Below are 21648 nucleotides of genomic sequence, written 5' to 3' on the forward strand. Positions count from 1 at the left end.
TATTTTTAAAATAAAAAGTCTGCCTTCATCTTTGGTATTGTCTGTTTAGAGTTGTGTTATTCTCAGCCGTGAGTATAAAAGCTTTTCTGTCCCCTTTTCAGATTGTAGGTTGAGTGATTTAAAGTGATGCATGAGAAATGAGGGTTGGAAATCAGATGTTTGTAGAGGGAAAGATGGCTTGAAATGATGGTACCTTAGGTACAGTTAAAGGAGGTAGGAGCTATGTTTTATAAAAATTTTGTAGTTTTACATTTAGGTCTTTGATCAATTTAGGCCTAATTTTTGTATGGTGTGGAAGATGATTTGGTTCAAACTTAGGCATATGGATATCCAAATTTTCCAGTAGCATTTGTTGAAAAGACTTTTTTTCCATTGCATTACCTTTGTATCTCAATATTCTGTTCCATTGATCTGTGTGTCCTTTTGCCAACTTCACATGTGTTGAGTACTATAGCTTATAGTAAGTCTTGAAATCAGAGTGTGGGAGTCCTACAAAATTGTTCTTCTTTTTCAAAATTATCTTGTCTATTGTAGCTCCTTTATTCATATCAGTTGCAAAAATCAGCTTGGTGATTTGTTGAAAAAACTGTGGGGATATTGATAGAGATTATGGTGAATCTGAACAGCTGATTTGGGCTAATTCCCTTCATGCCCGATCTTTTGGTTCATGAACATGGTTTCTGTCTCTTACCTGTTTAGCTTTTCCTAGGTTTCTTTTATCAGAGCTTTGTTTTCGGCAGAGAGATCCCGTAGTGCACATTTTGTAAGATTTACATCTAAGTATTTAATGTTTATTGTTGTTACTGAAAATGTACTGTTCTTTTACATTTCAGCTTCCAACTATGGCCAGTCCATAGAACTGCGGTTGATTTTTAAGTACTGACCTTGTATCTTGTGACTCAGTTAAAATTCACTTATTAGTTCAAGCAACTCGTGGGTGAAGTCTTTGGGATTTTCTAAGGAGACAATGTCATTCCTTCTGTTTCCTTTCCTTGTGTTAATTGTGCTGTCTGGGACCCTCTGGTCTTGTATTGAACAGGAGTAGTGAGAGTAGACATCCAAATCTTTCAGTATAATAGCTGTGGGGTTTTGTAGATGCCCTTCATCAGTTTGAGGACGTTCTCTTGTGTTCAGTGCTTATAGTGATTGGATGTCGAATTTGTAGAAGGTCTTTTCTAGATCTCTTGAGATAATTATATGGGTTTTTCATGTTTACTCTGTTAAAATGGGGATTGGTACTAATTTTCAGATGTTAAACCAGCCAGGCATTACTGGGATAATAAACCCTATTTGGTTATAATGTATTCTTTCTATGTATTATTGATTGTTCTTAAGAGGAATGTGTCAGAAGACTTCTTTTCTTGTAAATGTCTTTGTATTTGGTTTTGGTAATACTGACCTCAGTAAAATGAATTGGGAAGTGGTGATATATTGGAAGAGTGTTTTTGTAGAATTGGTACTATTCTTTTCTTTAGTATTTGGTGAATTTTGCCAGTGAAGCCACCTAGACCTTTTGGTTTCCATAATGGAAAGTTTTTAAACTCGGTCTGTTTTTTAATTTTTAAATTTCTTTTAGTAGTTGTGGGCTGTTGAGGTTACGTATTTCTTGATTGAGCTTTAGCAGTTTGTGTCTTTTAGGGAATCTGTCTACTTTGCCTTAAGTGTCCTTTTTTTATTTTAATATTTGCAAGGTCTGTAGTGATGCCCCTCTCATTTCCAGTTTTCTTAATTTGTGTCTATCTTTTTTTCTTGGTTGTCTGGCTCAGGGTTTCTCAAGCTTGTCAATATTGACATTTTGATCCAGCAGTTCACTGTTGTGGGTATCTCTCTTATGCTATGAATTGTAGAATGTTTAGTAGCTTTCCTGGCCTTTACCCAATGGATACCAGTGGTATCTCCCTAGCTGTGACCATCTAAACTGGCATAATTATATGATATAATCACTCCCTGTGGAGTGGGGACACAGTCACTAGCAGTGGAGAACCATTGGTCCAGCTCTGGAGCTTTTACGTAATTTTCTTTTTTCTCAGAGATCCAGCTTTTATTTTCAGTGGGTTTTGCTCTTAAGTTTCTTTCTTTTTTCTTGTTTTAATTTTAATTCGTTTTTATTTTATGTTTCTTAAGATAGAAGAGTAAATCCTTGATTGCGATCTTTTCTAATACAAGCATTTAATGCCATAAATTTCCCTCTTAAGCATCAGTTCATCTGTAGCCCACAAACTGATTTATACTTATTTTCATTCAATTCAAAACATTTTCTGATTTTCCTTGTGATTTCTTCTTTGTCCTGTCGTTTTTGTAGAGGTGTGTAGTTTTTTTTAAAATAAGTTTTTATTTTAATTCCAGTGTAGTTAACATACAGCATTATATTAGTTTCAGGTTTACAGTATAGTGATTCAGCACTTTCATACAGTACCCAGTGCTCATTGCTGACAAGTGCGCTCCTTAATCCCTCTTACCTATTTCTCCCATCCCCCTGCCCACCTCCCTCTGGTAACCATTTGTGTGTTTCTGTAGTTAAGTGTCTGTTTGTCCCTTTGTCTTTCTGATATTTTTTCCCCTTTACTCGTTTGTTTTGTTTCTGAAATTCCACATATGAGTGAAATCATAGGGTATTTATCTTTCTGTGACTGACTTATTTTGCTTAGCATAATATTCTAGCTCCATCCATGCCATTGCAAGTGGCAAGATTTCATTCTTTTTTATGGCTGAATAGTATTCCATTCTCTCTGTATTCCACATTTTCTTTATCCATTCATCGATAGACACTTGGGATGCTTCCGTAATTTGGCTATTGTAAATAATGCTGCTATAAACATAGAGGTGCATATATTCCTTTGAATTAGTGGTTTTGTATTTTTTTGGGTAGATGCCCAGTAGTGTGATTACTGTGTCATAGCAGGAGAAGTGTGTAGTTTTAATTTCCACATACTTGTGGACTTCTCGGGTATCTTTCTGTTACTGATTCTCAGTTTTTTTCTGTTACGGTTGGCGAACACTCTTTGTATAATTTCAGTTATTTTAACTTTGTTAAGGTTGGTTGATAGTCATTTAGGTCTGCTATCCCTACTGCTATTTTTGACGGCTTGTTCTAGCAGTTAAAACAGTATTGAAATCTCCAACTGGCTTTGGATCTGTTTCTCCTTTCATGCTTTCTTTCTTTTTTTTTTTTTTTTAAGATTTTTATTTATTTATTCAACAGAGAGAGACAAAGCGAAAGAGGGAACACAAGCAGGGGGAGTGGGAGAGGGAGAAGCAGGCTTCCCGCCAAGCAGGGAGCCCGATGTGGGACTCGATCCCAGGACCCTGGGATCATGACCTGAGCCGAAGGCAGACGCTTAACGACTGAGCCACCCAGTCGTTGTTAGGTGCCAGTATCCTTAGAAGCTTCTTCCCTTGGACTCCTTTCTAGGCAACCCCCTTTGAGTGGTAACCCTTCTCATGACCTGTAGCAACTGCATTAGTTTCGTCTGGTTTTGTATTTCACGCAAGTGGAATCCATTTGCATGTACTGGTTGTATTAGGCTTCATTTTTTTTTAAATTATTTAATTATTTATTTATTTAAATTTTTAAAGTAATCTCTACACCCATTTTGGGGCTTGAACTCACAACCCCAGGATCAAGAGTCACACACTCCACCAGAATGATCCAGCCAGGCAGCACTAGGCTTCTTTTATAAAACAAAATTTGTGAGACATATTGTTAGGTGTGCTTATAGATTATTTATTTGCATTGCTATATTGTATTTCTAAAATACTTTCTTTTAAAGTGAAATAGTGAAACCTAAAGACATAATGTACATCTGCCCAGGCTTATGGAATCTTATTCTTTAGACATCTTCTCTTAGGAATGTTTGATTTTCATGACTGGGTAGACACCACTGGCATTTTGAGTGTGCTTAGAATGAATAAAATCCAAATATGTGTGTTAAAACATACATAGCTAAAATTAAACATCATAGGTAGTTTGAGAGGACAGTGATCTGGAATGGTATCCTGGGCAAATATTAACCACCAGAAATCAAGTTTAACAATATGAATTTGAGGCCAAAGAAAAAAAAGTAATAGGTATAAATAGTTAAACTATATAATGTATACTAATAAGTAACTGAGGTGAAATAGCGATTATTAATATATACCGTGTGTGTGGGTATATATACACACACGTACACACACAAACATATACCTTACAGTATAGCCTCAAAATTAAAATAGAAATAAAGCATTGACACAATTGTGATAAATTTATAGACCTACAGTCATGTGGGATTTTTTTTTTTTTTTAAGGTTTTATTTATTTATTTGACACACAGAGTGCACGCACAAGCAGGGAGAATGGCAGGCAGAGGGAGAAACAGGCTCCCTGCTGAGCAGGGAGCCAGATACGGGACTCCATCCCAGAACCCTAGGATCATGACCCCAGCGGAAGGCAGATGCTTAACCGACTGAGCCACCCAGGCGCCCCAGTCATGTGGGAGAGTCTAACAAATGACTGTCAATAACTAAAACATCATGCTCATGAATACCTATAGATTATAAGTAGAATGTTTGCATTCTACAGTAGAAAAATAAGCTAATTGATGCACATGTAGAACTCAGCACCAAGCACATAAATTTACAAAGCATGGATCTTTTACAAAAGTTGACTTTATCCTTGTTCATGGATAACCTTAAATTCTCTGAACATAATTAGTGTAATTAGAATTCAGAAGTAAACAGGTTATTTATTTATTAAAGATTTTATTTATTTGACAGTGAGAGAGACAGTGAGAGAGGGAATACAAGCAGGGGGAGTGGGAGAGGGAGGAGCAGGTTTCCCGCTGAGCAGGGGCTTGATCCCAGGACCAGGACCAGGACCTGAGCTGAAGGCAGATGCTTAACAACTGAGCCACCCAGGTGCCCTATAAACAGGTTATTTAAAATAGAAATCCTACAAAAATGTACTTTGTGTTAAAGAGGACCTTAGTTTTAAAAAACTAGAGCAGAACAATACTTAGGATACTACAAAGCCAGACTTAAGAAAAAGCAGCTAAAGCCGAACTTAGAGGTCAAGTAACACCCTTAGCTATCATTTAATTAATTGTTTTCTGCGTATTGTTTACCCAGGAGCGCATGACTAGGAAGCAGTGAATCAGGCATTTGAATTCAAGCCTCTTTCATTCAGTATCTTGCTCTTAGTTGAAATTTCAAATACAGTTTGTGCATTTTCTCTGAACTTGTTTTCTTCTATGACATGTTCTTTACTTACAATGTGTAGTTTGAGTCTTTGTGAAATTTCTCATGAGTTAGGGGCACTTTTCAAAAGTCTTATAACACTATCCTGTATTCAGAGATAGTGAAGTGTTTTGTATTCATTTTAGTACAAGAACGTTGTTTCTTTTAAGTAGACCTTAAAAGCACAACGTTTTGTTGTCTGTTTTAGATTGATTACTCTCATCACTAACAAGCTTGATACTACATGTAATGTGTTGTCAAAATCTTTATAGTGTTCTATGAAGGTTTAGTTAACTCAAAATACTTACTATATTAATAACTAGGAAGAACAATGTGAGGTTATTAAGGAATCCTGTGGGTCTGCAGGAAAGGGGGAATTGTGAATTAATAACTGTTAGTTTGTCTTGTTTCTGTTTCAGTGGAGATTCAGGCTTACTGATAGTTTAATTACATGATTTTAGAGATTCTGAGGAAGATATAACAATTTGATTCTGCAGTTCTTTTCAGCATGACAAAAAATTAAATATTTGTAAGGGAGGGAAGAAATACACCTCGTGTAATAAATCTGCAATTACAATCTGTATGAAGTAAAAGTTGCAGTTTGCTGTTAGGAACCAACCTTCTTCTGGGTAGAAAGACCCATGTCCACCGTTTTAGACATGTCATTCCCATTCAATCCATATATGTCTGGTCATTTTCAAAATCTCATTGGACTGTCTATATACGAATTTATCTGAGTACACCTTTTCCATTCAATAAGACCATAAATGGATGCCACTCGTTTTGTCATATTTTTTTCATTTTGCCTTTTTTTGTTCATGAAAAGGCTGTATTACTCCATAGCTCTCACCCAAATTTGTTTACTGAAGTGACCCAAAATATATTTTTGGGATTACTTTTGAAGTATTATCTTTGTATTCCAAAGCAGGCCCTTCCGAAACTGATGATGTTGATGACAAACTCCCCCTTTCGAAGTCTTTACAAGGTATAACCTTTTTGCTTCCATTTTCCCACATACTGTTCTGATGTGATGTTCTTTATATTGGACAGACTGTGTTTTAGTATTAATATCTGTATTGTTACTTTTCTAAATGGAAAAGGAAAAAGAAAATGTATTGGCCTTTTTTTTAAACATAAATGAACTTCACAAGCAACAATTTTTCAAAACCAATTTTCCCTTTTGTGAATCTAGTAATGAATCTCGAAATGGGTACATGACACACTTTCATATTTAAGGTAAAGTACACATTTATACCTTATATCAGAATAGCCAGAAATACGGTGTTTATTGTATAGTTAGTAATGTAAATTTCGATAAGGTCATGTTGATACTTAGTTTTTAGAAAGATTTGTGAAATACCACTTTGTAAATAAATCCCCAAGTTTATTAATTGAATACTTTTCTGGGAATTTTTGTATAGTGTGCCCTAACTTGATGATTGTAGGCTATTTGTGATGGCTTTTACTTCTGTCTATTCTGGCTGTGGTCGAGTAGGATCTGGTTTTTTTTTTTGTTGTTTTTTTATTTTTAGTTTTACTTTGACTGTAAATGTAATTGCTTATTTCAGATTTAAAAAAAGAACAGAAAGGACCTGCACTCTTTGTGATATTAGGGTGGAACAACCTCTTTACCTTGTTATTCTTTACCCACCCTTTCCTCACTAAATACTGGTCTCTGCTCCATTAACTCCCATCCCTTTGACCTCACATCTTTGTTTCCATTGACTTTACAGTCAAAGAAGCCAATGCTCCATGAACTCAGATGTTAATGTTAAAGGTGTTGGGGGGGGGCACTGTGTTTTGAGAAAGCATAGTTTAAAAGTTAATTAAAGAATAATTCATGGTTCTAGATTTATAGATTTACCTAGCGTTTTGAGCTCAGGTGAGTTTTTATAATAATGGAGTAAGTGGAAGAGAATCCCAAGATAATTATGGCATCATAAAGCTAGACATTTAAAAACCCAAAGTATTTGACCTTATTAAGGCATTTTAAGTTAAAAGGTACTAAGACGCTGAATGGCAGTTATTGAAACTGTAATTGATGCTCTTTAAAAATCAAGATAAAATATACTTAAAACCTATGTCTCAGGGTCACACCGTTAGTATAGCTTCTGAGTTCAGTTATCAGTGGGTGACCAAATAGATTGGATTTTGCTTCCCCTGTGTGATTTATTCTTACTCCTAGGTAATATAGTTTATTGATACACGAAGGCAGTGATTTGCAGCTTTTTCCATGTTTGCAGCTCAGACATTTAAGGACAGAGGATGAATATTCTGGGGCAGTTTGGGCAATTAATCCTAAGTGGCTCTCTAATGTTGTAGATTACTTCTTTCCTATTTATGAGTAAAACTGCTCTAGTAGGATGAGCCTGTTTACCTTGTGACTGCCTAACCTGATACATTGCTTTATGTTCCAGTTTTTAGAAGCAGGCAGATTATATTACCTGAATTAAAATGCTTTTGAGACTAAAGGTAGTATCTTAAATTTTAACTTACGAGTTTCCTTTTAGTACAACTTTGATTAAATAATGGGGATTGAGTTTCCATAGCTTCCGCCATTGTAAAAATGGAAAGCAGGAAACATTTCACAGCCAAACCTGAACTTGTTTGTGTAGACTTTATTAATAGTCTGTGAGCAAAGATAGCATTTACTCTGATTTGTGTTTTTGTGTGTGCGTCATTGACAGATGAGCATGGTACCTTGAACCATAATTGTTCTGTATCTCAAATTCCAACATCTATCAGTAATTACATTGTATAGTTACAGTAAATAATATTAAATCCCCAAACCTACTTAGGTTTATTTTATCTGTTTACATTTTAAAATAATTTTTTGTGCTTTCAAATAGAAGTGTTACATGTTTTTCTGAATTAGATCACATTGTTGGAATTAACTGCGAAAGAGTTAATCAGTTTGTATATGTTGTATGGTTAAGTGTTAAATTATTTGCAGTGTTGCCTAGTTTCTCTTCTTTCAATGTAAGTTTTTACTGGTATAGTATATGTGGTTTATTTTCTCTTTAGGGAGCCATCATTCTTCAGAAGGCAATGAAGGAACAGAAATGGAAGTACCAGCAGAAGGTTAGATATAAAGGGATTTTTAATTTGCAGTATTCGTATTGTGTTTGTTCTCTATTAAATATTACCCATAAAACACCTTATTTGGAACCAAAAAGATGATTATTTTGGTATGCCTTCTTAGCCAACAGGTTTATTTTTTTAGTCCTAAGATGTAATATACATATTTTACTCTACTGAGTAATAAAGCATGTGGGGATGAAAACGGAAGTGGTAAGTAAAACTCTTCATGATGCAAAATACTGCCCTTTTATCCTGATCGTCTTGTGCCATATTAAGGATCCCTTAAGAAAGAATGGCCTCAGTATTTTAGACTTAAAAATATGACTGGCTTCTGTTCATATTTTGTTCTTAAACATATTTTTTAATGGTACCATTTTTTGGAGTAGTATTTTCACATAAGATTAATAAAGGAGGGATTTTCTCTCTGATTATTTTTATCCCCACAACTACCCTGTGGAACTCCTTTTTCTGTTTCTCAGCCAATCCTCCTTCAATTGTGGCATTGAGGAAATACTTAACTGTGGTACGGCTCTTTAAATTCTCGCAATCCTAAGTGAAACTGTTATCTTGCCGAATGGCTTCCTATTTCTCAGCAGTTTATGTAGTTCCAGGAGAATTCTTGTAGATTTCTCCCAAGGAAAATGACTGGCATAAGGTATCTGAATCTTGTTTTAGAATTATGATTTCTCTCATAAACTGGTCATGTTGTGCCTTCTTTTTTCCCTGGAATAAAAAGGGAGTCTATACGATAAATTTTTATTCCTTATATTTGCTTTTTTATTTAACTTTTTAAAGTCATTAATTTTATTTCTACCTTCTTTTGAGGAGAAGGTGGTCTTAAGGTCCCTGGAATGTTGGCTAAGCTTTCCAAATTCAGTTTTAGAATTAGAATTAGGGTTTCTAACTGAAGTACATTTGTTGCAGAAAATATCGAGATGCTTATTTTCAACAATATTTGACATTTCTTTTTGAGAACTTTTTATAGAAAATAGTGTGGATGAATTTTTTTTTCCTGATGTTTTACTGTGTGGAGGTAATAGATGTTTCCTCTGTAACAACATCTCTATTTTAGATAGGTGGTCTGCATGCACCAGGGAGCTACCTGTATGCAGGCCACAGCGGGCCCAGGCAGTCTTCAGGCAGTCTGCGTTGCTCCATAGTCCACAATGGTATCTGATGACTAGGCTTTGAAATACTTGATGTTTGAGATTTTTATTGTCACATTGCTGTATGAACAGAGTTGAGTCGAACCTGGGTTCTGGTCTTTATTTCTTTACTAACAAGTGAACATGATCTTTGGCAAATCAATTAATCTCTCAACCTTTACAAAATGAAGAGAGTTGATGAGGATACTCTCTAGCTGAGCTTTCCAGCACTAACATTCTGATGTACATTTGTTTTGTGTAGTAACACAAATATAAATATCTTAAGTCCGTATCAAGTTAGGGGATAGAGTCCTGTATGCATCTGTCCCAGTCATTGTCTTGATATGAAGGTCCCCAAAGCAAAACATTGGTTGTGGTTTTATTTAACGATGTAAACCACTCCTAGGATTTCTGAAAGGAGAGGGGAAAAGTAAACAAAAGAGAAAGCCTTTGTGTCTATCCCAGCATTTTCTAGTTACAGCAGGAAAACAATAGTGACAGCATTATATTCTCCTTCTTCTACAATCTGAGGTTTTTGAGTCCATCAATGCTTAATGCAAGTAACTTGGTATTATCAAATAGTTTGTCCCAGAGTTTTCTTTTTGTTTTCTCTTATCCCTGTTTGCAATGAAAAGGGTCAGATATTTTAACCTAACAACTATGAGCTGAATTCAGATGCCAGTAAAAATTTTCTTGTAGGCTGCTTTTGGAGTAACGAATCAGTGAAATGTTGGAACATACAGAAAGTGCTTTATAATGAATGTCATTTTAGAATTTTATTTTTTTCAAGATTCTACTCAGCATGTCCCTTCAGAAACAAGTGAGGACCCCGAAGTTGAGGTGACTATTGAAGGTTAGTTACCTAAAAGCCTTGATTCCAAAAGTTTACTTCTGGTCATAAAACTCTTTGTCACATTCACATTGCTAAGTATGCATTTCATTCATTCTTAACGGAAACTTGTGAGAAGAATTGAAGCATATAGGTGTATTTGTGACCAAAGCAGCCCGCTTCCCAGCAGCGCAGCCGGTGCTTTGGGAGTTCTAGACAACAAAGCAAGCCGTGAGCTCGGGCGGTGGCCTGCGGGTGGACCGAGCTATCCTTTTCTGTCACCGGGACTCGAAAATAAATGAAAACTATGACCAGACGTGATGCACATGAGAATAGATTTTAGGACCTGTGGTTGGGTCGTGATAGAAGAGAGCTAACCAGTACCTCAGTGATGCGGAAGGGAAAGTGTGGAGAGGTGGTCTGTCTGTCTTCACGTTTGCCCCTAGAAAACTATGAAGGGCGAGTGCAGAATCCCTTTAAGAACAACTTCTGAAGCAGTAGCGACAAATAGGTTCTTAAGAAATACCTTCAGGTAAACGGCTTCAAACCTAGTTTTGTCTTCCAAGGTCCCGCGTGAATGCAGATGGACCAGAGTCATGTGTACATCCAGCTAATGGGATTCTCAACAGTATCACTTTTCCTATGTAATAACTACTAAATGCATGTCGGTATTTTTCCTTTTCAATTGATATCTCACACTGTACCTCTCAAAGATACCCCCCCCCCCAGTACTTCTTTCCTAAGGTAAAATATTGAAACACTACAGTAAATGGCACTGTGTGGAGGTTTATTTACCACCGCCACCCCCCGCTCTGTTCTAAAGTCCCTAAACTCGGGTAGATGTCATTTTATTGTGTATACACAGAAAGTAATTTTATATATAAATACACATGTATATATAGTTTTGCAAAGTTGTGTAGATGTTTTCGGCACATAACATTATAACAGACATTTAAAATATACATATATCACATTTCCATAGGTTTGTCCCCCCTCCCCCTTCCCAACCACACATCTTGGTGCTTCAGGTTTTGAGGATTTTTTGTGTGTGTTTTTGTTTCGTGTTTTGTTTTTTCCTGCAGCCTAACCTTTCTTAATTTGATCTCTCTCTCTTTTAATAACCTGTCTCCTTTGTCATTTGTTATTTATCATGTTTGGCTATTTCATACTATTCAAAATGTTTATCTTCATTGCTTCTGAAATATATATATATATATATATAGCTGATGATTCTCATGAAAATTTATTTCATACTTCATGTGTTAATACCTCAATATCACATACATATTTCTTGTATCATTAATATAATTTTACTAACCTAAAAGCAATTTTGAATTGTTTGTAGTCAGCATTAAATACTCAAATTTAATTGCTTTTTAGTTAGAAACCTCAGTTATCAGAGAAGGACATCTTAAGAGCATGTAACTATTATGCACCCTCAGAACTTTGTCCTTTCTGTAGAGATAGGAAAAACAGATGATTATTAAAATAATTAGAATAAAACTTTTTTATGAGAGAAAGAGAGCAGGGGTTGGGAGGGGCAGAGCGAGAGAGAGAATCTTAAGCAGGCTCCCCACTCAGCGCGAGCCCGACGTGGGACTCAATCTCATGACCCTGAGATCATGACCTGAGCTGGAACCAAGAGGGAAGCTTAACCCACTGAGCCACCCAGGTGCCCCTAGAATAAAACTTTTAAATAGGACTAGTAACTTAGTGGATTTATGAACGCTTAAAGCAGATAAAGGCAGTTAAAATTGCTTAGAAAATAAATACTTTTATAGCACAAGACCTCTGAAGATAATCATGAAATAAATGGATCATAAACCTAAAGTGTGTCAGTCTTTTCAATTTTGATTCTTTGGAGGAGAGTGATAAATCCTGTTTCTTTGAATCTTAAGACAGTGCCAGAAGTTTGCTTTACCCAGCTGAATTTATCAACAAGTTGTAGAATGTCTTTTATGTTCAGAAGAGCAGTGAAATGCCAGGTTTTTTTGAAGGAAGGTAAACTGTTAAGTGTGATATTAACAAGGAAGGTCAAATGAGAACTTACATGCACATCTAATGAGAACTTACACATCTGTTTGATAAGTATATTGTATATTTTTTCTGGAAAGATGATTGCAAAATTGTAGAAACTAGTTAAATATCGATAGTGAGAAAAATAAAACGTGGTATATCCTCATAATAGAAAAAAATACACAAACATGGAAATAGGGGAGTGGTTTTTTGTTCAGTTTGGTTTTAAGTAAGTGACCTGAAAAAAAGACCCTTACTATAAGAAGTTTCGAGATTGAAAAATCCCTGCCTTTCATGAACAAAGCAAGTTTAAAAGGAAAATTGTATCTAGAAAGCTTAAGAGAAGCTAAATGAAGATAATCCTGTTTGCTTGGGATGACTTTTATTTTCTCCCATTATACCTTTCTGCATTTCCCAAATAGTATACAAAAGAAAAAAAAAAGAACTTGTCATCAAGTAAGTTTGTTAGATTTTTCCACAACACTTTATCATTGATCTCTGTATTTGAAATCATGTGGAGATGCAAAGAGGCTAATTTGGCATTGATGCAGACACGTCATCCAGGATCATAATCTTTACCATTGCTGGTGGTGTGTGCTCAGAGTCGTGCTCGCCCGTTCATGGTGATCCATTTGTCTTTGAAGTTAGTGGTACACACTTCCCCCCTTGTGTGACTTAGGTTTGGGAACTCGCCTTTGGAATAAGAGCACCACACTTGCCTTAATTTAGTGAACACTGTGCCCACATTTGGGGGTAAAATCAGACAGCTGACAGGTCTTTGATGCATGCAGAGAAAATCTTTTTTCAGAATTGTTTGATATAGCTGTCATGGGCATGGTCATAAAGGGATCTTTTGTGCTTCAGAAGAGGTTCTCTGATCATGTACTTTTTTTAGGACATTGGTTCCCAAACCTGAGCCTTTCACACATGTCCGTTGTGCTGTGGCCTAACCTCCTGTTTGTTTCTTCACCCCAGATTTTTCTTTAAATTGATTGTAAAGAGATGCATTTAGAAATTAATCCTTCATCTTCTTAAGTAAAACTGTATTTGAAGTAGTAGATTTTCTTTCTCCTGTACCTGGAAACACATAAATACTTCAACACAGAGGTGCACTTCTACACATAGTTGGCACATGGACCGTCGTCGGAGAACACTGTTAGAGCTTCAGTAGCTGGATTACTTGTCATCCTCTGTTGGAATCCTTTTTGTGACGTTCATGCATAGGACCTTCGTCAGTATTTGGCTGCTGCTTGTACTTGAGGGCTGCACTTTGCAAGTATTCATTTAATCATTGCGCAAATACCACGCACCTTGTCTGTGCCTTGGGACCTGTACGAGGTAGTAAGGATTTAGGCATGAACCAGATAAGCAAGTCCACTGGAGGGTTTTGATCAAGGAGCAGCAGGTTCTGTCCTTCCCTTTGTAGAAACAAGGCTGCTTTGTGAAAGACGGAGAGCAGGCAGGGTGGAGCAAGAACACCAGCGCAGAAGGCTGTTGGGTGTGGTTACCCAGGGCCCAAGGCTAGGTGTTTTAGAACAGGACCAAGGCAGTGGAGATAAAAGTGGGTGAATTCAGAGTGAGTTCTGAAAATAGAGTCAGTAAGTAGGCTTTGCTGTTCATCATTGTTTAATTATTGTGCTCATCTTAGAAATGTTACCAGCACGTTCATAGAATCTGGATGGTTGAGTAGGTTAGTATTTGAATTTTTTGTGTTTTGATTTTTATAGCTGCTGAAGAGTCACGTAATGAACTTCCAGTTGTTTATGTAGAAATTAGAGTTTTAGAGGAGTTGGGACCTGGATCCATGGATGAAAACTGCCATCCATTAATTTGAAATGTGTAGGGTAATTCATGGCTCTGCATAATTTCAAAAGGGATGTAGTGTCTTGTTTATTTTGACTTTTAAAAGATAGGTGTCAGATTGTAAAATATTACTATTGGATTGTGTTGCAAATAAGAGTACCAGAAAATTTGTTTCATTTTCTGTTAATGCATTCAGCATTCAGGATGCCGTAATAAATTTTAGCCCTGAAGTCTGTGCTATCCTGTAGGTATATTTGTAAATACGTTGCAAAAAAGAGAACGGGCTTTTCTTTGAGTTAGGGATGGTAGCTGCCTTTTCTCAAGTGTGGTGGGTGCTTGTGTTCGTACTGAGAGCGTAGTTCTTAGTTACTACCACATAACAACTTGTGCACGTTAAAATATTTTGAAATTTATCTTAAAAGCTTTTAGCATTGATGATGTAAACATTTTTAGTTTGGGCTTGAATTTGAAGCTTCCTGAAATAGGTGTCTCTAACACAAAAGTGGTTGCTTCTAATGTGGAAATGTCATGATAATTAGAATGACAGCATTCGGTCTGCCAGACCTGAGGGTCACAAGAGGCAAATACTTAGAGCTTTATGTGATAGTTTTTGCTAGAGATGCAATTTTGATCTTTTGAGGTCAAGAATAACATTTTCTCATACTTTTGCAAAAGAAATGACAGTTTTTTGCAGCGAAGAGTGGAAAAGACTATGGAAGTTCAGAGCTGTTCTTGTGATTTCATTCCACGTTTCACAGGATTTAAAACACCCAAAGATTGATTAGTAAATATATGAAGTGGGTTAGTCTTTTACTAGAATGTGTGGTGTGATGTTTTGTTACCACAAATAATACATTTCTTTGTATTTGTTCACATTTATAGATTAAACTTATTTGTCCCTGGAGAGAAATGGGAAACCACTTTTTAATATATTACAGTCTGATCAATCGCTTGTCTTGTTTGCACATACTCGCCTAGATTTGTCTTTGTTCTTTTTTGTTTATGGTTAATGAGGTTACTTTTATAATATAAATATGTTTATCCTATTCTCTATGTTGCAAAATAAAGTTGGACTGATTGAAGCAGTCTTGACACTTAAAGAAAGGCTCTCTTGTCCTTTTCCCTGGGCCTCAGTTTCAAAGAGTTTATAGTTGAGATGAATATAATAGATTGCTGGGATTCTTCATTACCACCCTCCAGCTCTCTTGTCTTCTTAATTTTATACTCTTTTTGTTTTATGTACTTCAGTTAACAGTTTAAATAATGACCCACAGGGAAAGTACTTTTGTTTTTAATGTCATTGCTTAATGTTTGTAAAGAAATGTTAACATTAAGCATTTAAAATGCTTTGACACTGGGCTCCTGGCTGGCTCAGCCGGTAGAGCGTGCCACTCTTGATCTGATCTCGCCACTCTTGATCTCGGGTCATGAGTTTGAGCCCCACGTTGGGAGCAGAGATTACTTAAAATAAAGCAAAATGATTTGACACTATTCCTAAGTGAAACAAGTGTCTTTCATTTTACTTTAGGCAGACTAGCATAAAAATACTCGTAGGCTTCTAAAAATCTGGAAATGGAAAAAGTTGTTTTGTTTTTTCCCAGTACATTTTCAGAATGGAAGGGTAAATGTATTAATGATACCTCATATGTTTTCCCAAATGTGTCTTTATAGGTTGAATTTAATTACTTGATAATCTTTTATAGTGTTTTGACCGTTTTTATAGCCATTTGACCACTAATCCTTGTAGTAATTTAATAAGCCCACATGACACGGTCAAATTTTATTTTACTAGTAGTTTGTAATTTTTAAATCTTCTACAATAGATTTCTTTTTTTCTGGGTTTGAGGAAGGGTTTCTACAGTGGCAGTCAACACGTGAAAGAGTGTTGTAAGTTGTTCATATAACATTTCCCAATATCCCCTGAACGTGGCATTTTTGTCTCCCAGCTCATAAATGGGTCCTGATGTGACTTAATCTGGTATTGGTGACATTAGTGACTTTTTCTCTTATTGGTTAGAATAATCAGCAAATGGCATTAGAGGAAGAACCCGAAGTCAGTGAGCCAGGCGACAGCATCTGGTCGTGTTCTCTGACTCCTTGAGAGGAATGGCAGACAAGTGTTTTAGGCTTTGGTCAGATTTTCCCTTGATTAACATGCAAAATGCATAGAAGTTATGTATGGTTGTCCCAGGCAATGTTGTGTATTTGGCTGAATTTGGATTTCTTGTTATCTCTTGGAGAGTACCATGCTAGTTTGGTGCTAAGAGTTACACTCAGAGTCTGACCTCAGCTGCACCGTTGAGCATGTGACAAGGTGAAGTCACACAACATTCATGGAGCGGATTTCTTGAGCTGTGAGAGGAGAGTGAAAATTATCTAAAAGAGTGATCTGTAGTACTTGAATGGCTGCTTTTTGTGATGGTCTTTAACACAGTGATTATTTCTTTTCTGTCCCATACTGAGTTTCAAGTAGAGATTTCTTAAAGTGACATTTTTAGTAATTTATGGATGATGTTTGAGCAGAAAGCTTAGTATTGTGCCACGTGACATTTTCAGGGTTCTAGAAAAAAGATGACATTGATAGCTTTTCTTATTTTATCCAGATGTTCTTCATTCTAGCATTAGATGAAGTTTCCTAGCAGGACTGAGGTGCAGGACATACCCATGAAGATCGTAGCACGAACTTGCACTACGAACATCTGAAGTAGTCTACGTTCTGTACTTCAGTATCTGCTTGTTCATTTCTACTGGGTTTTGTGTTGACTCAGTCAGCATTATCTGTTTCACAAATAACGTAGCCCTATTTCATTAATTCTCTAAGTTTTGTGTTTGTTAAAAGTGTTTGACGTAAGTTACCTACCCTCCCTTGTTTATGCATGCTTGGATTTTATATAAGCTGAAATATTTTTCTCTTCAAGCTGTATTTCCTCCCCCTTTTCGTGTATATTTGTATAATTGTAGGTATCTGTCTCTCAAAACCTTTTGCCTGAAAGACTTAAACTGTAATCTTACGAGCTGAGAGGATTTAGGGGAGCAGGGAAATTGAGGATGTAATTCAAATTAGACTAAAGAAGACGAAGTAAGGCAAAGGAGAATGAGGACTCTTCACCTGAACACCTCCCCTCGAGAGTAGGCAAACTGCAGGCGTAACTGGGAAGGAGTAGGCCTAAAATGACCTTAGAGAAGTACTGATGGAGCAGCTGCAAACCCATGTACAGGCCCCCCGACTTTTGAAGGTTGAGAGTTGAACAGACGGCAGCCAGAACTCACTCAGACTGTTCCTCCAGTGATGACGATTTTCTTTTTCAAGATGATGATTATTCTCCACCTACCAAGAGACCAAAGAGCAGCGAGCCCCCCCAGCCACCAGTCACGGAGCCTGCCAATGCTGGGAAGCGGAAAGTGAGGGAGTTCAACTTCGGTAGGTTCTACCTCAGATACAGGCCCCGTTTCTTTCTTTCCTTCTGAACGTTTTCTGTTTCTCCTAAAACTTAGAGCCATTCGCGCGCGCGCGCGTGTGTGTGTGTGTGTGTGTGTGTGTGTGTGTGTGTGTAGCGGGGGAGATGCTTTAAAATACATTACTGCCTTAGATTCTAACAGGAGGAAAACCAAGGCAGTTTGAAGCATGCTTACAGACACTGTTGAAGCTTAGTGTGAGTTGACCAGAGCACAAGACAGTGTGTCTTCTGATGTTAAGTACACTTAATAGACTTTGAATCAGTGTTTTGATGACTCAGCAATTAAGACGTTTTTCTTAGCTTTAAAACCTTCCTTATTTGGGGCGCCTGGGTGGCTCAGTCGTTAAGCGTCTGCCTTCGGCTCAGGTCATGATCCCGGGGTCCTGGGATCGAGCCCCGCATCGGGCTCCCTGCTCGGCGGGAAGCCTGCTTCTCCCTCTCCCACTCCCCCTGCTTGTGTTCCTTCTCTCGCTGTCTCTCTCTCTCTGTCAAATAAATAACTAAATAAAATCTTTATAAAAAATAAAACCTTCCTTATTTAAGATCTGTTTCCCACTTTGATTTTTTGTGTTCTGTGTAACTGCCAGCAGCTAATCTAACCAAGCCCCAGTGGATAGTGTATATTTTTGAAGGGACTAAATCAAATATCAGTGGAGCAAATTATATTTGCGATCCATATTTTGAATAGGTAGAACATTTAACTTCTACATTTTTTAAATAGCTTTTTAGTATTTTAATTTGTCATAGTCATTAAATGTTGGATATAAATTGATTTTATTTATAGATAGTAGTAAGTTTACATGTATTTATATTCCTTAGCACTCTATTTTAGGGTGCAACTATATGTAAATACTTATTTCTACACAATTTAGGCGTGTTTTAGAAGGTTTCCTGAATGACCTTGGACACCTCCTCTTTTTTGCCTCCATTTTATACTGTTTAATTGGACTGGTCTTTTCTGACCTTTTTAGAAATTATCAGGCTGAAAAGAGGTACTCAGTGTTTTGAAAATAAACTTTATTTAAGTCATCCCTACACCCCATGTGGGGCTTGAGCTCACAACCCCAACATCAAGAGTTGGACGTTCTTTTGACTGAGCCACCAGGTGCCCCTCGAAAATAAACTTTAAAAACATCTCTTATAATCTCTCATTGGACCAATTCTAAGAAGGACAAAAAAGGGAAAAGTTCTTAAGAAAGCAGTAAAATTATATAGATGGAGTTGGATTATTAAAACTAGGATGTGTGACTTTTGATCTTGGTTGGGGTCATGAGTTCAAGTCTCATGTTGGGCATAGAGATTACTTAATATAAAAAAAATTAGGATGTATTATGTAGAAAATAAGTCTTTAGATGTTGGGTCATTGTAATATAATAGTGCCCCCAGGCAGGGATTTATTGTTTAGATGTAACTTAAAACTCTCAATTTTTCAGAGAAATGGAATGCTCGAATTACTGATCTACGGAAACAAGTGGAAGAGTTGTTTGAAAGAAAATATGGTAAGTCTAAACTCAGAAATTCTTGTAATCGTTTTTTGATAAGCCTTTTAACAATTGGGTTACTTTTCATCCAGTGTAAGAAAGTTCACTTCTCACAGTGACGTATCGGTCCGTCAGAAGGTTGTGGAGAGTGTCTGTTCAAATATTAGAAACCTTGTCTCCTAGATTACTATGAAGTTTTGGGAAAGTTTTCTTTCTGTGATTACCAATTAGCATTTCTTTTAACCCTTCAACATGCTCCTTTGGGGGTTTATTTACATATTTGTTGCAGAGTCCAGGATCTTGGAGATCGAATTGAAGATGAGCTTCTTCATAATAGTCTTTCTTCATCTGCTGTGTTAAGTCCAGTATTCATCTTGTGTCCTTATTTTCTCGACAATTGATATGTAATTGGTTAAGTTAGGTCTCAAATTGTCTTCTCCTTTTCTTTTATTATTCTGTCTTACATCTGCCTTTAGGTAGTGATCAAAAAAACAAGCACCATCTTACCCCCGGTTGGTATATATTACCTAAAATATATATCATCTAAAAATAGCAACCTTCATTGAACTGTGTTTTTATTTGGAGGATTCTTAACTTTGCAGTGGACTAAGAGTCTAGAAAATGGGCTGATTATACTGAATTTTCACTTGAAAATCCTCTTTTTGGAGTGCTCTCCCACATCACTGAGTTTCTCTGGGTGAAGTTTTTAAATGATAGACTACACTGGCATTATTTAGTTTACTAAACTTGAAATGATAGTTCCTGTACCATTTTTCATGGATGACCGCTCACCCGTCCGTGAAGATTCGGAATGAGAGTAAATTCAGTAACTTCTCTTTAAGGCTCTCCTAGTAGCCCTCCCTCTCCAGGAGCCATAGCGTTTTCCCTGTGATCTTAATTGGTCCACTCAAAGCAGAAACTCCCAGAATTTGTTACATTCAGCATTGTTCCGTGCTGGTAAGGTTACAGGCCCTGGGGACAGAATGCTCAGCCCTTTCTCTTCATCCTCTCTGAGGATGTGTTAGGAAGATTTGATAAGATAGACAGCATAGTGTCTGTAATAGCTGGTGCGTAAGTACATAGTAAGTACTTTTTGTATATACTTCTGTTACTATATACTTACTGTAGTACAGATTCGAGTAAAAATAATTTACTGTTAGAAAATCTCAGTGCTTCTCATAAAGGGAAACAAAAATTATGTTTTTGTTTTTGTTGTGATGGTGATTTATTTCATTATTTTGCATATAAGAAAATAACGTTGGGGCGCCTGGGTGGCTCAGTCGTTAAGCGTCTGCCTTCGGCTCGGGTCGTGATCTCAGGGTCCTGGGATCGAGTCCCACATCGGGCTCCCGGCTCAGCGGGGAGCCTGCTTCTCCCTCTCCCACTCCCCCTGCTTGTGTTCCCTCTCTTGCTCTGTATCTCTCTGTCAAATAAATAAATAAAATCTTTAAAAAAAAAAAAAGAAAAAATAATGTTTTCCTCCTATTGTGAGATTTTAAGAACAATATTCACATTTTACAAGTGGAAACAATGGTGATAGCCTTAGAGGAAGATGTTTTCTTTGTTATGTGAATAGGATTTTCAGATGCACTATGTCAACAACGGATGTTAAATGTCAGTATTAGTGTGTACTGTGGTCCACTTGAAACTTCAGTACACGTATTAATGTTGAGCCAACAGACTTAAAATACTAGTGAAAAAGGGCGGCTGTTCTGATGAAGGGGGATTCCTGTGGGAGGAGTTGGGAGTAAGGGGAAGCCACGGGGGTCCCTTTCCCTGTGGGGCTTACGGGGCCTTTCTGGCCAGGTCAGTAGCTCATCTGCTGTTCTTGCAGCATACGCACTAGAAAGCTGCTTCCGTAGCGGTGCCGTGCCCGTGAAGTAGAAGTTTTTGGAAGAAAAGCCATAGGTGTCTGCAGTCTAGAACATTTGTCGTCGATTGACTCAGCATCAGAACGTTTAACGGTGGAATTTTTGATAGTCTATAAATGTGCCTCTATTATGAGCTTAACCGATGCTTTTTAAAACCTTTTTATTATGAAAATTTCCGAACAAAAGTAAATGATACAGAGACCCTCTAAGTATCCATCACCCACATTCAACAGCCTTTAACATTACAATATTTTCCTTCTTGCCCTCTCTCGTCTGTCCCATCTCTTTTTGATGCAAGCCTATTTTAAAACTGTAGTAGTGTCCCAGACATCCTGTCATTTCAGCTCTAAGAAGTCTACATTTCAAAATGGGGAGTTGAGGGGCACCTGGTGGCCCCAGTCAGTAGAGCAGGCGACTCTTGATCTCGGCTCGGGGTCGTGGGTTTGAGCCCCACGTCTTAATCTCCATTATCACACCTGCAAACATTACATGTAATACCCAGTGATGTTCAGATGTACCCTGTTGTTTAGAGAATCTGACCCTTTAGTTTGTTTGATCACTAAGGTCTTCTCATTATATTTGAATCTTGAGACTCCCCATGCTTTTGACCTTTTGCAGCTGCTGCATTATTTTACCTTTGGACAAAGAAATTGTAGCAGAATATTTACAATTCAGAAAAATTTTCTGCTTCTGTTATTTCATTAAAAAAATCCTTTTTACACTAATGTTTATCGTTGAAAAATACTATTT

General features: G+C 37.0%; 1 protein-coding gene across 10 annotated transcripts in view; it reads left to right on the forward strand.

Moving 5' to 3' along the window:
• The window catches only part of GTF2I (general transcription factor IIi), a 108399-nt gene that overhangs the window by 51434 nt on the left and 35317 nt on the right, over positions 1-21648 (forward strand). For 3 of the 10 annotated variants that reach the window (XM_034988688.1, XM_034988690.1, XM_034988689.1), the window contains 5 exons: positions 6140-6199; positions 8239-8295; positions 10231-10293; positions 17399-17509; positions 18980-19045. In XM_034988688.1, coding sequence (XP_034844579.1) covers positions 6140-6199; positions 8239-8295; positions 10231-10293; positions 17399-17509; positions 18980-19045 — 357 coding nt within the window. Of the gene's footprint in view, positions 1-6139; positions 6200-8238; positions 8301-10230; positions 10294-17398; positions 17510-18979; positions 19046-21648 lie in introns of those variants that run through there. The other 7 variants (XM_034988691.1, XM_034988693.1, XM_034988694.1 and 4 more) reach the window with 7 other exon arrangements.

This window comes from Mirounga leonina, unplaced genomic scaffold, assembly GCF_011800145.1.
Source record: "Mirounga leonina isolate KUSES-001 unplaced genomic scaffold, KU_Mleo_1.0 Mir_454, whole genome shotgun sequence".
Lineage (NCBI taxonomy): Eukaryota > Metazoa > Chordata > Mammalia > Carnivora > Phocidae > Mirounga > Mirounga leonina.